Source organism: Amphiura filiformis, chromosome 18 (genome assembly GCF_039555335.1).
Source record: "Amphiura filiformis chromosome 18, Afil_fr2py, whole genome shotgun sequence".
Lineage (NCBI taxonomy): Eukaryota > Metazoa > Echinodermata > Ophiuroidea > Amphilepidida > Amphiuridae > Amphiura > Amphiura filiformis.
The window spans coordinates 34,734,258-34,749,369 of record NC_092645.1 but is presented as its reverse complement, the minus strand read 5'-3'; the positions used below and the strand labels follow the sequence as shown (position 1 = coordinate 34,749,369).

The following is a 15,112-nucleotide window of genomic DNA, read 5'->3' as shown; positions in this document are numbered from 1 at the left end:
GTTTGCTCAAAACATATATGTGCGCGATACAGTTGCCTCGGCACTTTGACATCACTGCCACATCAGGGTGGAAAATGGTATATACATGTATTCAATTGGTGCTGGAATATAGAAAGCTATTCAACTGATTGAGAAAATACACAATAATGTTTATCACAATTACACACATTTTGTAGAATATTATTTTTTTAATTAAAAAGCACCTCGTTTATTACAGCACAAAATACAAACTTTCTGGACGGAATAATAATTTCATAATCAAGGCTCAAATGTGGCAGGATATATTTTGACTTGCTTTCATCTAATTTTGAAAGAAATTCGGCCATGGACGAAAAAGAAAGCAGACATCTCCAAAAAATTCTCAGCATCACCTGATAATGATGGCCGATTGTTCCACGTTTTGTGAAGACAACGCTGGCGTGATTGTTAGATATGGCAGAATGGAACAGTCTGCCCTCATGAATATGCGAGAATTCACAGCATACAAAACATGTGGATTTTGACTGGTTGTGAATGGTCTGTAATAGTCTGTGGCAAGGGCATTTTCAAGTTCATGTGTTCATGCACACATAATCGTAAACATCACTCAAATTTTGTTTTTTTTTTTTCAAATTTGTAGAAATTACATTCACAAGTTCTAGTAAAACACAATTGTCAACAAAAGTGTTACAATTATTAAACAAGACAACCAATAAACACAAATCCCGACCAGCACACAACCCAAAAAAACAAGGGAATGTGCCCGCATGGGATTCGAACCCACAACCTTCCGATCTCTAGATGGACGCTCTATCCATTAGGCTACCAGCTCCCACTGATAAACGGTGGGTAAAATTGGGTCTAATGTAAGCAGTGGAGGTATACAATACACACAAACAATAAACTTGCTAATGTATCAATTTTGCGCAATTTTTATGTAAAATTGGTATTAATCATAGGCTTGTGCTGGAAGGCATTTCATATGTGGATTTAGTGGTATGCATCCTACACAGCTGATTTTTGTTTTATTTAAAAATTCAAAAAGCTTTAATAGGCTATTCCAGTTGAAATCCATACACCCCTATCTAAGACATGATCTTAATCTCCCACACAGGGGGTGTAAATTTCAAAAAGGGTTACCTGAATGGGAGCACCATTTGAAATTCACACCCCCTGTGTGGGAGATTAAGATCATGTCTTCCATAAGGAGTGTATGGATTTCAACTGAATAGCCCATTCCATATGCTGTATAATCCCTGTCTTAATTACTAGACTAAATGTCCGTTCATACTATGCTGCAATTGCTTTGCAGCGTGATGTGTTACCCCACTGCAAAATATTGCATTGGGAACGCAACACACCACAATGCAAGTGCAGCGTAGTATGAACGGACCTTAACTCTCAAGTATGCTTCCATGAAAGTTATGTCCAGATACCCAAGGTGCTCACTCTGCATTTAAAGGTGCACAAATGATCATTCTGGAATTTCAAAATACCCCTTTCAGTGTCTTATCTAGAATTTGATAAATACCCATAATTTTCATCAAAACTACCTGTCCAAAATTTGACTCTGAAAACATAAACCAGTCAGTTCAAATATACCCCTCCGCATTTGAAGGAATCTTTTGCAACTTCATTAAATAGAATTAATAGATTCATCAGGTTTGTAGACATACAGTAAGATCAATTTCTTTTGAAAACCAAATATTTTACTCACTATTGACAGTTTCGCTTCTCATGGTCGATAGGCATCATTAAAATGATGTTGGTTGATCCCTAATTTTGTATTTCGCAGATCTTGTGCACCAAAAACCACATATTTTCAATGTATCTGGATTTCAGGACAATCATGCATACACATAGTCAATGTGGGTGAACACCCCGGGGATCAAATCCCATCACAATTTCAGGCATTTTATCAAAGACGCACTATGGGAACGACCCAAAAGTCAATGGTGTCCTATAAATGTAACTAGTTTCATTCCAAACTGACCCCCCCCCCCCTCTCCCGTCTGTAACAAAACTCAAAGTGGGTCAAAATGATGTTTTTAAGACCATAGGAAAAATGTACTCCACAGTGTTATCCCCTCCCTCCCAAACAAACTAGTTTTGCTTACAGGACATCATCGATCACTTGGATGGATTGTTCTTGAACATCCATTCACTGTCTCAATGCATTGATGATTTCTGAAAGACTGTGGTAAAATGCTAGTCAAGAATATCAAATTAAAGGTGGCACATCTGGATCATCAATAAAGTCTTCACTATTAGGTCTTTCTATAAATTCTTTCCTTCTATTCTGATATGGTCCTATTGATGAGGTTTTATCTTTGGTAACCATTAAATCCACTTCTTTAGCAGCACTGGGGTCCACTTCTAGTGTGCCTCCATGAGTTCTGAAAGAAACACAAACAATATTTGTGTACGTCCATATCAAAACGATGCACTTGTCGGCTGCTACATGTGTCTCATTTCACATAATAGCTAGGACTAAATACCAGACTCATCTCCGAAGTGGATGTCACTTCAAATCATCCCCAAGTCAAATTATATAAGGAATGTCTGTATTCATAAACCATGTGAATTGGGATGATTTGAAGTGATCTCCACTTCGGAAATGAGTCTGGTATTTATTCTAGCTATTATGTGAAATGAGACACATGTAGCAGCCGACAAGTGCATCGTTTTGATATGGATGTACACATTTTGGTATGATTATTTATAATGTAACTCGAGCAATATTATTATGTTAAAGGGGGAGTTCATACATTTTATTAGACTGTCCCACAGTCTTGGTTCCGTCTCTGATGGGCAATGATACTATACATACTACAAATATAAAGTCCTGTGAAACCCCTTTACAAATCCAATTATTGAAACATGAGTAGGCCTTACATACAAGTAGGGACTGTACATGAAAATTTCATAATGATTATTTGAGTTTGATTTTATTATCATTGGATAGCTACAGACTGTAGCATTTGAATGCCACTTAAATTTTGAAAATCGGTCGAGGGGTCACCGAGATAAGCCATTTTTAGTTTTTGGATTTCGCCCTTTTTTGCGTCAAGTTCTCAATGATCAATCTTGGTAAAAATATGATGTTTACTTCTATTGTTTTAAGCTAATTATATATTCATAAAAAGGTAAACAACTTCAAACACAAGTAGAATTCATATAAAATGCAATATCTCTTTCATTTTTTATTCACAGGTAGAGCATAAGTTGGCAAGTCAAGCAAAACAATTTTCATATTCATTACATCGCAATTACGCGTTACCATGGCAACGGCAATAATGAGTAAATAACAATGTAAACAAATGTTTACAGCTAAACAATTAAGCAGATTTGCTTAGCAACCAAGTTGTATTTACTTAGTTACAATATATTGGCATTTCATTACAAGTATTTTTAATGAGTTATCACACTTGGTAACCATGGCAACGGCATTTCCATTTCTTTACTTAAATTGTGTCCAATTGTTTCCACTTGGCAAAAAGGTAAACAACTTCAAACACATGCAGAATTCACATAAATTGCAATATGTCGCTCATTTTTCATTCACATGTACAATAAGACTTGACAAGTCAAGCAAGATAATTTTCACCTCCATTACATTGGAATTACGTGTTACCATGGCAACGGCAATAATGAGTAAATAACAATGTAAACAAATGTTTACAGCCAAGTAATTAATCAGATTTGCTTAGCAACCAAGTTGTATTTACTTAGTTACTATATATTGCCATTTCATTACAAGTATTCTTAATGAGTTATCACACTTGGTAACCATGGCAACAGCATTTGCATTTGTTTACTTAAATTGTGTCCAATTGTTTCCACTTGGCAAAAAGGTAAACAACTTCAAACACATGCAGAATTCACATAAATTGCAATATGTCGCTCATTTTTCATTCACATGTACAATAAGACTTTACAAGTCAAGCAAGATAATTTTCACCTCCATTACATTGGAATTACGTGTTACCATAGCAACGGCAATAATGAGTAAATAACAATGTAAACAAATGTTTACAGCCAAGTAATTAGCGTATGAAATGATGGAGAAATGTGAAAGTTGTATTTTTTTTATGTCAAGACATATCAAGGCATTAACAGCTGTTATCGCTATGCGATAAAGCTGACGGGTTAGCGCCTATAGATAGCTATTAACCTCCTTTTTGAAGCTGTTCCGTTTCACAATTCCAGGAATGTGAGGCGGGAGTACATTCCATGTGCGGGCTGTAGATGGAATGAAAGACCGCTCATGACTAACAAGGTTAGATCTTGGAATTTGAACTGCAAGGTCGTGAGATCTAACTGAACGGCGAAGGCGAGGGTCAGAAGTTATTGCCATTTCATTACAAGTATTTTAAATGAGTTATCACACTTGGTTACCCTGGCAACAGTATTTGAATTTGTTTACTTAAGGGGGTACTACACCCCTGCCCAATTTTGTGCCTATTTTTGCATTTTTCTCAAAAATTATAGCGCATTGGTGACAAGTAAGATATGTATTTTATAGGGGCAAGGACTATAACTACTGCACTGGAAATTTTATTTCAGCACAGACAACAGTTGTGGAGTTATAGTCAAAAATGAGGGGAAACCAATATTTGATCAATAAAATAAATCAATAACTACTTGCCTTGAGTTGTTGAATTTTCAGTGCAGTATTTGTAGTCCTTGCCCCTATAATATACATATCTTACTTGTCACCAGTGTGCTATAATTTTTTATAAAAATGCAAATATATGCACAAAATTGGCCAGGGGTGTAGTACCCCTTAAATTGTGTCCACTTGGCAAAAAGGTAAACAACTTCAAACACATGCAGAATTCACATAAATTGAACTGATAAATGTAGCATTGTCTAAGTTTACTTGTCTGAACCAAGAAGTGTCTCTGGAACAATTTCAACGTCACCTTTTTTTGTAATCATCTATCAGTCTGTAAGAATATATACTATCATCATTTTCATATTTTATATTGAACCATGAACAGAAGCCAGGTACTTGTGAAATCACAGTGCCACGATACGTCACGCCATCATCATATGTATGATCAATAGTTTTACCAACCAACATAGGCAACTTCTCACGCTCCTTTGTATTTTTTGAAATGGTTTTGGATGTGTCTACTTGCAATTCTACATTTATCAGTTCAATTAAACAATCTTTCAATTCCATCCAGCTTCTGACATGTTTCACCTTCTTGTGAGTGTATGTGGCATTGAATATTTTTGGTGTACATCCAGTATAGTGTTGTTGTAGGACTTCGTTCCTAAATGTGATTTGTTTCACGAGAGCACGCTTTCTTTCTGCATCACTGTCACATTTCTCCATCATTTCATTAACTTTATATTCTGATTGCCAAAGTCCGCTATCAATAATGCTTGTGGTAAGTTCAGTCCTTCTTTTAAACTTTCTTTCTTTTTTTTTTCTGTGTAACTCTTGGCTTCATCTTCTTGTTTTTCATATGTTGTTTTATTATTTCCTCCTCCCTTTTTCTATATAATGTTCTCATATTACGTGATAAATGCTTAACGTCTTTACATAAATTATCAAGTTCTTCTTTTGACTTTTGTTTAAGCCAATCACTAGTTTTATTGTACACAAACATAAGCACTGCTTCGTTAGATAGTGCTGAAGCATTTGGACGATGATGACAAAGATAGTCGAGCATCCCAAAAACCCTCTCGGGTTCTTGTTATGTCTTGGGGCACTGGACGTTTGAGCCCTCACATCATCATCAGCCCCCAATATTTGCCGCCAGGTAAATGATCACATACTGTTCTTTTCACGTACAGGTGGAGGGACTTCAAACAAGAATGTAGCATGCTACACACCATGGTGGTGTACTCATCATCTGTAGTTAATGCCTGTGACAGTTCATCATCAAAATCACCACTGAATGGAATATATGTTCTATTCATGAAACTTTCTACATTTTTTGTATCATCACATGATTTCAAAAAAATTTCCAGTTGATCATAGCATTCATTCATCTCCAGTATGTGTCCCTTTTCTTCAGTTTTTCGCCACAGTGGCATCATGAGGAATTTTCTCATGATGCCAAGAGCTTTACATCCTGCTATGTTGAAGTGTGAGTTCATGAGGGCTAGAGCAATTCGTATGAGTTTGTTTTTAGGTTCAGGTATCTGTTCAAGGCATGTAATAATGTGTTCCCGTAAAAAGAACACATTTCCTCCAAGCAAAAATATAATATTAAAACGGTTACCTTTAAAGGTTTCGATCATAGAGACATATTCTGGGTGACCTATCTTTGAACAGTAGGTTTTCCAATCCTTATGACGACCACTTTTCTCGTCAGCACCCCTTGCTAAAGCCTTGCAAACAGTACGGACACACCGCACAATCACTGACTCCCCATCTACTTTGAATGTTTCAGTTTCATCTTCCAACTCAACATCTGATTCTCTGTCGCTCAGTCCTTCGATACTCTTTAAAGTAGCATTCACTGTGTCAGCCATGCCCACCATCAGGTGAAGGCCACAAAAAAACTGGTGCAGTCCAGATAATTTGCTTTGCACATCTTCAGAGAGTGAGTTCCAGTTTTGTTTGTACAATGGCAAACACTCTGCTCTGAAGGTTTGTAAGATTCTGTTAAATTTTGTTTCTGTTTTAGCCCTATCAGTCATTGTTGAGTGTATTTGTGTAAGTATTTTGTAGCCAATGTTATCTGTGTTTGTAATGTTTTTGCATGTTGTATTGATGTCATGTAGTATCTCTTTAAATGTGTCTAGTGTTGTCTGTGAGGATTTGTTGGCCATATGCCTCATTCCTAACAAGTATGAGTCCTGACTGTCTGTATTCACAACATACGCCTCATAGCATTGGCCATACTTTGGCGTTTCATCTGTTTGTAAATTGATGTTTCCTGCCTGGGCTAGTGATTGCAGTTGTGCAGTAGCCACTGTCTGCATTTCATCTTGCATAAGCTTCACAGTACTAGTTGATGGTACTTTGTCAAATTTTTGTTGTGCCAGAGTCATGACTGATTTTATTACTTTTGGCACTTTCTCCTGAGCCACATGGAGTCCCAGAAGCTCCCAGACACACTTTCTCATGTGAGCAGAGAAAGCACCTTTTTCAACAAATTTCAGTGATTCACCCCTTTCCTGTGCCAGTTTCTGCCTCCAATTTATGGCGGCATCAATAAGGGTGGCATTTACTTCTTTGCACTCAATTAGTTCCTGTTCCAGTTCTTTTATTCTTTCCTGTGCTTTAACTACATCATCTTCTAAACTGAACTCATATGAGTCCTTTTCAGTTTGTTTTTCCTCCTCTAATCTAGCATACTTGACTTTCAGTTTTGATAGATCATCTGCCATTTTTCTCTTTAACTTCTTCTTCTCAGTTAGTTGTGAGTCCAGTTTGTTCAAGTTTTTTTTCTGTTTTCTGATAGTTGCTAGGTGAGTTTTTATTGCAACTGACTTCCTCTTCTCTCTTCTGTTTTGAAGTTTAAATTTGTGTAGTGATAGTTGTTTTAGTCTCTTTATTTCATCTTTGGATTTTTGAATGTCTTTCTCAAGTTGTATATTCTTAGCTTGTGCACAATCTAGTTCAAATTTGGTAACAGTTTGCACAGCTTCTCTTGGTGCATTTGGTCCGCGGAATGATGGCAACCTGTATATCTCATCCTCCCAAGAGAGAAACTCGTTTTTCATTTCATCATTTTTGTTTTTGTCACTCTGCAAGCGTCGTCTGTCCTGCTTAAGTTTTTTCCAGCTGTCTGATATGTTTCTGGACCATTTAGCACTGCTGTCAGATGGAAAATCTGCAATAAGTATTCTGAGCCAGTTTACAGCTGTATCCCAAGTACATTTATGTTTTTCTTTGAGTTGAAATAGTTGAATGACATGCTTATTGCGCAATCCATTCAGTGGCTGGATAGTTGTGGGGTCGGCTGTTAGTAGATTCTGCAAAAAATCTTCAGTCAGCAATGGGTAGGATGGACCGGGATTTGACTCAACATCACCGCATAATGCCAAGATGTTGCATCCTTGAGGGAGATAGGTCTGCAGTATCAAGTTACCTGAAGGAGAAAAAAAAAGAAAGACAACCCATGAGACAAGTTATAGTAAAATGTGGTATCCTGGAAAAGCAAATGTGTTTAATAATCAAGAGCACACTAATTTTTTTCAGGTAACATTGTAATTATTTGTATTTGTTTTATCTATAGCAGTGTTAGAATTCACAATTGATGAGTGACAATAAATAAAAGCTTCTATGAAAGCATGAAACAATTTTTTCAGCATCATGAAGACGTTCAGCTACTTCAGGTGTCACCACTTCATGCCCCATTGTTTACTTTCCTATCCCCAACTATTAATAGAACAGTCCATCTTTATCATTACATAATTATTGTCTTGTTATTTTGCCTTTTATAAAGATTCTGCTAAGATCGAAAGCTATGATATAAATTTTTTTAATAACTTACCAAGTGTGGCAGTTATCAAGATGACAAAGAAAGTTGATCCTCCTATCCCCAGTCTCCAAGATATTGAAGAAAACTTGATGTCAGTTTGGTATGATGGCTTGGATTTGGGAGGATGAAATGCCGATCCTATTCTTTGCCGCCATACTTCAAGGGAAACACCCATGGTTTCTCAAATCAAGCCAAGGCGATGATTCAAATTACGTCAAGGCGATGACACAAACTATTGTACCTAAAAAGAGAACAAGAAAGATTTCTGAGTCGTAAGAAGAGTAGAAATTAAAACTGTCAATTTGCACGCACGTGGTGTTGGCGAACGTACAGCATTAGTACATAAAAAATAAAAGTTACCTAAATTTAAAAAAAAAAAAAATTGTCAAAGTCACGGTACTTTAAGAAAATGAAAATTTGGACAGGGGTTCACCTAGGCCTAAGCCCAGTAATAAAAATTGGCATGAATTAAAAGTACTTCGTGAAAATCACATGTTCAAAAAAATATCTTTCCTCGGGGCTAGCGTTTTTTGTTTTGTTTTTTTTCAAAAAATTTGTCAAAGTACTTTAAGAAAATGAAAATTTGGCCAGGGGTTCCCCTAGGCCTAAGCCCAGCAATATAAATTGGCATGAAATAAATCAAATTCATTCCAAATAATATTAAAAAATAAAAAACAAAACAAAAACAAGTAAATTACATGTAAAATTCACAAAAATTATAAGTTTAGACATTTATCAGTGGTAGTAAGTTTTTTAAATGTAACAGCCAAAACCCGGATGTTGGACATTGCCAATACTACAAAAAAATATCATGTGACTACTTGCATCATTACACCTTACTCCCCCATGAAATTATATTACTATTTTATTTATTAATTTATTTTATCGTTGTTAAAATAAATTATAATTGTAAAAATAATGTTAATTTCAATAAAAATGTAATTCACATCCATATAATATAGTATTGAATATTCTGTAACGCATCCCATTGAGTTGCGATCCAACTGGATACGGCAAATATGACATCTCCACTTTCAGGCCAAAGCGGCAAAATTCGCAGACTTCTCACAGAAAATGTTATGTTGCTAAGGGTAAACATAGGCCAAAGATCACGTTTTTCACATCGGTTTTAATCGGCATGACCCCCCTGCACCTCAATTTCAACCACAAAGATAATGTTTTATTACGAAATTTTTCCTTACCTTTCACGATAGCGCAACACGGCCAAAACTTGTCGGATTTTGATGATCTTTTTTTCACTCGCCGGCAAATATTTCACTTTTCCAAGATGGAAACCGGGTGTACCCACAATGCATTAGAAATACACGAAAACCATCCAGTTTTGACTAGATGCATGCCAAGTCGTGTCGATCGCTCGCAAAAATCATCGAACCAAGTTTTTGTGTGTGGAGACTAACATGCGCAGAAGAAATGCGCAGTAACATTTCCAACGATCTTTGCAGTCGCTAATACAAGATATAATCCCCCCTGCTTACAGTATTTCCCTCCTACAGACCTGCTCGTATTTGTGACTGTAAATTTACTAACCACCCCAGACCACAATTCAGTATATGGTATAGTCTACATTTTCCATAGACCCAAGGGCGGATCTAAGATTTTATGGGGTGATTGACTAAATTGACACTAGCAGTAGCACCTCTTTCGCCAAACTTGCCCATATATCATATATATCCTTTTTACTTCATCCTCATAATTTAACACAAAATCCACATGAAAGTTGCAACATGTTTATTTTGACAAAACAATTAGTTTATATCAGTTATCATCATCAGCTCTTATGCACTACTTTCAGAGTTACAGTGTGCCCAATAAAACTGAACAAAGTGGAAAGTGTGCAACTGCATCTCGAAAGCCATCACATTGCCTCAATGCCCTCTCTAGCTATGGAACCGAGATTTGAGCCTAGACCAACAGATTAACATCTCCTTAGTGTTATGGCTTATTACCCGATTCCAAAAGTACCATAGGGAGAGCTGGAGCCAATATCCAACAAGTCGCCACCGCCCGAAACTGCACCCAGGCTTTTTACCCATCACCTCTTGCACCAGGATCACCCATTATATAGTCCTTTAATTTTGAAAAGTTTCCTGATAATTACCTGTTGTTTTGATGATTATTTGTTGTTTCTTTCTTCTGTAGTTGGTCTCCTTTACTGTGGCATGTTGGCTTTTTAGCTGGGATTGCTTTCACAATTTGCTTGACCTAAAGAAGAAAGGAGATAAAAATCCTCATCAATCTTATCCGCTAATTATGTATTTTATTTGGCATGGGACTGCAGTTCAATGAAAAAGTTCCAACTTACGCGCGCGTAAATTCACAAAAGCATGCACCATTCACGCAAAACGCAGTTCGCGTAGGTGCTGCGCTTAACTGTGTGTACGCCATTCTGTATCAATCCACAATGTTATGAGTCCCGCCTATAACGAGCTGATCAGAGTATAGCTACAATCCTAAAGTCCATTTGGCTTCCCCGAGGCGGTGATGTCAGTACTATATCGTGCCACAGTTACGTTGGGCATGTACAGATGCACCACCTTTGATCCATGTAAACATGCTAGCTCTTTGAGTCAACACACACAAATTAATGGAGCACACACTGATTGCTCCAAGGAAATTAATTGTAAAGCAAGGACTTTTCCAATTAGACAAATAGAATTCTATGCAGCACTTGCAACCATCTTGCACCTCAATTGACATAAAATTGATAGATTAACACAATACATTTTAAGAACATTTGCACAGCATACTGGACATAAATTCCATCCAAAATTACACAATACACCTTTTATTGATTTCAAAATGGAAACAATATTCACTGTGTTCTATCAATAACTGCTGTATGCTGACATGGTATATTCTGCTTAGTAATTGTAGTATCATCTCGCGACTCTGTACTCTCAGACTGCCCAAACACCAGCATCATCCTTGCCTGCTTGTCAACCATTTTTTTATGTCTGAATATGCAAGGCATTAACAGCTGCTATTACTAATAGTATTAGTGTGATAGCGCTGACAGTTTGGCACCAAGATAGTTGTTAACCTCCCGCTTGAAGCTCAGCTAATTCTGGTTGGAGGTAATTGGATCAGGTAGAGCATTCCATAGGTGAGCTGAGGATGGAAGGAATGATATGTTTTGTGGCTGACCAGGTTGTATCTTGACAGCTTGGTCGTAGGATCTGACAGAGCACCGCAGACGAGGATGAATGATCATACGATCTGGTAACAAATGTTGAAGGAGTTCTGGAGCTTCGCCATAGGATGGCTCCCACTGCTCATGTCCAAGGTGTTGTATTTGATAGTTCTTTGCATCTTCTTCTGAAGTGCCAATGATTTGTACCGTTCTCCTTTGTAAAGCATCCAGTTTAGACAGGGAGGTAGGTGGAGCACCCATCCATGCAGAGCTGGCATATTCCATCTTGGATCCGATCTTAGTCTTGTATATCGTTGCTCTCTGGGAAGCAGTTTATATTGTTGGTGCCAAAAATTTAGGCTTTTAAGCATTTGTATGTGTGGTGCGCCCTTAATTTAAAGCGATCTAAATTTAGCTCATCTCTGGAGTTGCGCAGAAATCGTGTAAACAATCAGACAGACAAAATGGCGGATTGTAACCCGTGGTAATTACAATTTGTTCTACCACTGAATACACTAAAATCAGACTAAATAGCTATTTTACAGTATTGTAAATCATCAACGAGTATTAAAGAAAAGGTTTGTAAGTGAAAACTGTGTTTGGTGCGTATGTCAATGAATCCCAGGTACATTCTGCAAGTAGGGAACGATCTGTCTCAAATAGGCCAAGAATTCGTTTGTCAGGGCGAAATCCTGGAAAAAACCCTACATATATTACCAACCCTTTGTTAAAAAAAAAACACAACCTTTGACACTGACCTTTGGCATTGTGATGACTAAATGACCTGTTGTCTGTGACCTTTGTGCTGTACTTTGGTCAGGAGAAACTTCCTCCATTAGAACTAGTTGTAAAACCTGTAAAAGAATTGTAATTGATATTGATAAATTGATTACAACTTCACATTTTGTCTTTTAGTTTTTATCTGTAAATTACATGCCGGATTGTAGCCATAAGGCCAAAAAAATATTGTTGTGTTGCCCTCAAGTGAGAAAATGGGAAATTTGGGTCGGATGGTCAGATTTTTTTTTTTTTTTTTTTTAAACCTTCAGTTTTTAAAAATCCCCTCAAATGTTAAAGAATGCTTTTTCAATTAGGGGACATTTGTCTATTTTGACTTCTGGGTACCTGTTAGACATCAATTAAAGACTATTCTTTCAATAAAATATTAATTTTAAATGAAAAACATTGAGTTTTTGAACAAATCTGTAAAAATCATCATTCAAAAAAAAAAAAAAATTGCACCCCTGATTTTTCAGGATTTAGGGTCGGACGGTTGAGGGCAACACAACAATTTTTTTTGGCCTAACTAATCTGATCTCTCCTGTAAACCACTAATGGCCCAATTGTATTGATAATTGTCCCTTTGTTCAGTTTTCCACACAGGTAGACCACGTCCACATTCCTGTGATAAATCAACTGGCAAACCATGCAGTAATACCTGCGCCTCTCGGGATATTCGAGGTCCAAAGCACAATGTTTAGATATTTCCCAATACCCAAAAAATAATCAACTGATGCAAAGTCATTAACCTCATTCATAACCGTCACTATTCACTTTTTTAATTCAATGTCACATTTTCTGCTTTTAAATTTGAAAACAAAACACAATTTTAACTTTATTTATCACTTTCCCTGTAAAAAATCAAATAGACGATTATGGAAATACTGCTAGCGACCAATCCCACTAGCGCACAATCATGCAATGTCCAAATATTGCAACCAGCGCCCACGGAAATTGTAACTAGCGTACTTTTAGCTACGTCACAATCCTAAAATCATGCTACACGCAGTAAGTTACTTGATTTTACTAGATGAGTGTGTGGGAATCAATTTGATTTTATTTGAGGCCTAAAATTTCACCTGGGTTTTTCGTGAAAAATATGAGTTAAGATGTTATTAACCCTAGTCAAAATGTTAGTAACCCTAGTTAATGATTACTTACTTTTCCTTTGAGTAATACTTTGACATGGGTAGGCTGTACATCTACATCAAGTATTAATGTAGTAAGATGTTTTAACCCTAGTTAAAATGTTATTAACCCTAGATGTAAGTAACCCTAGTTAATGGTGATTACTCACTTTTCCTTTGAGTACTACTTTGACATGGGTGGGTTGGATATCTACATCAAGTATTGATGTAGTAAGACATTTTAACCCTAGTTAAGATGTTATTATAACATATTAACCCTAGTCAAAATGTAAGTAACACTAGTTAATGATGATAACTCACTTTTCCTTTGAGTACTACTTTAACATGGGTAGGCTGGACATCTACATCAAGTAATGAAGTATCTAGATGTTTATAACAAGCAACGTCTAAAATTATTTGGTTATTTTCTTCATCTTCTGTCAGTGCAAAATCAACTCTGTAGATAAAAAGTAAATTGATATCACCACAATTTTCATGGGATTCATTCAGTATTCAGCCTTAAAGGCCCATTCAGTGATTTGCTCATCCGGACTATCGTTAAAATAATCAAAATTCAGATTTTGGTACCTTTGTTATTGTCATAATTGTGTTAAAATAGCCTGCTAGTGGTTCAGCCAAAAGCTGTGTATTTAAGACAAAAATAAGGAAGTTACATGAATCTGTAATTTATATGCTGACAGTATACATATTAGCTACATGTATTTGAATGGGGCTTCAATTTCATCAATACTGCTGTTTTCTTTGTTTTTTGCCAAATTTTTCATTTCAAAAATACCAAATGACAATTTGAATGACTTATCCTTCACTTTTAAGCAGTTTATAAACAATTTTATTTTTTTAACACTTTCGATGGGATCACTGAATGGGTCTTTAATGTATGATTTTCTTCAAATTTTGATTTTGTTATTCTTTGCCAAAATGATGAAAGAATATTGAGTATATAATATTTGAGGGCTACATCAGACAGTGGGTGACACGACCTGTGTGATGAGATGAGATGATAGAAGAATATTTGATTGCCTTTTTCCCTCAAAAAAACTTTAAAACCATCAAATCATTCAACAAATCAGACTTGAAAAACTGGCAAAAATTAACCAAAAATTGTGATTTGCATCTTGCTTTATTCCTGTTTCAAATCCCAAATATAAGTCATTATAGGAGGGAAGTCAGTGATATAATTAGACAAATTTACACCCTTGGAAATTTTGTGCAGTACATCACTGGGTTAAATTTAGGGTGTAGCAGGTATTCTAATTTCTATCGTTATTCTACCTATATTGGCCTGTTCCATTTGAAAACCACACCCCCACTGTAGAAGATTTTTGAATTCTAACCAAATTTTACGTTTAAATGATTCCAAATTCAAACATTTTTCATCCGTAAAAAGTGGAAAAGGTGTGGAAGATTTTGGAATTCCAAACAAACTTTTCTAATTTTAGGCCAAATTAGGAAAAATTCAACTGGACTAGATAATTGCAACAATTTTCCGCTAGAATTTCACCGTACCTAGTGAAAAATTCCAGGTGGATTGACCATAACAGGCATGAGAATGATCATCCATGAAAAAACCTGAAAAGTTTTGAAAAAGCCTGAAAAAAGCCAAC

The 15,112-nt window shown here is 36.2% G+C and overlaps 1 protein-coding gene across 1 annotated transcript in view; it reads right to left on the bottom strand.

Annotated features, from left to right (window-relative positions):
• Positions 1–175: 175 nt before the first annotated feature.
• LOC140140154 (dynein axonemal assembly factor 11-like) overlaps positions 176–15,112 on the bottom strand; it is a 33,692-nt gene continuing 18,755 nt past the window's right edge. The window contains exons 13-16 of the mRNA XM_072162014.1: positions 13,809–13,944; positions 12,339–12,434; positions 10,549–10,652; positions 176–2,375 (exon numbers count right to left, since the gene is read on the bottom strand). Of these exons, the coding sequence (XP_072018115.1) occupies positions 2,201–2,375; positions 10,549–10,652; positions 12,339–12,434; positions 13,809–13,944 (511 nt within the window). The 3' untranslated portion in view covers positions 176–2,200. The remainder of the gene's footprint in view (positions 2,376–10,548; positions 10,653–12,338; positions 12,435–13,808; positions 13,945–15,112) is intronic.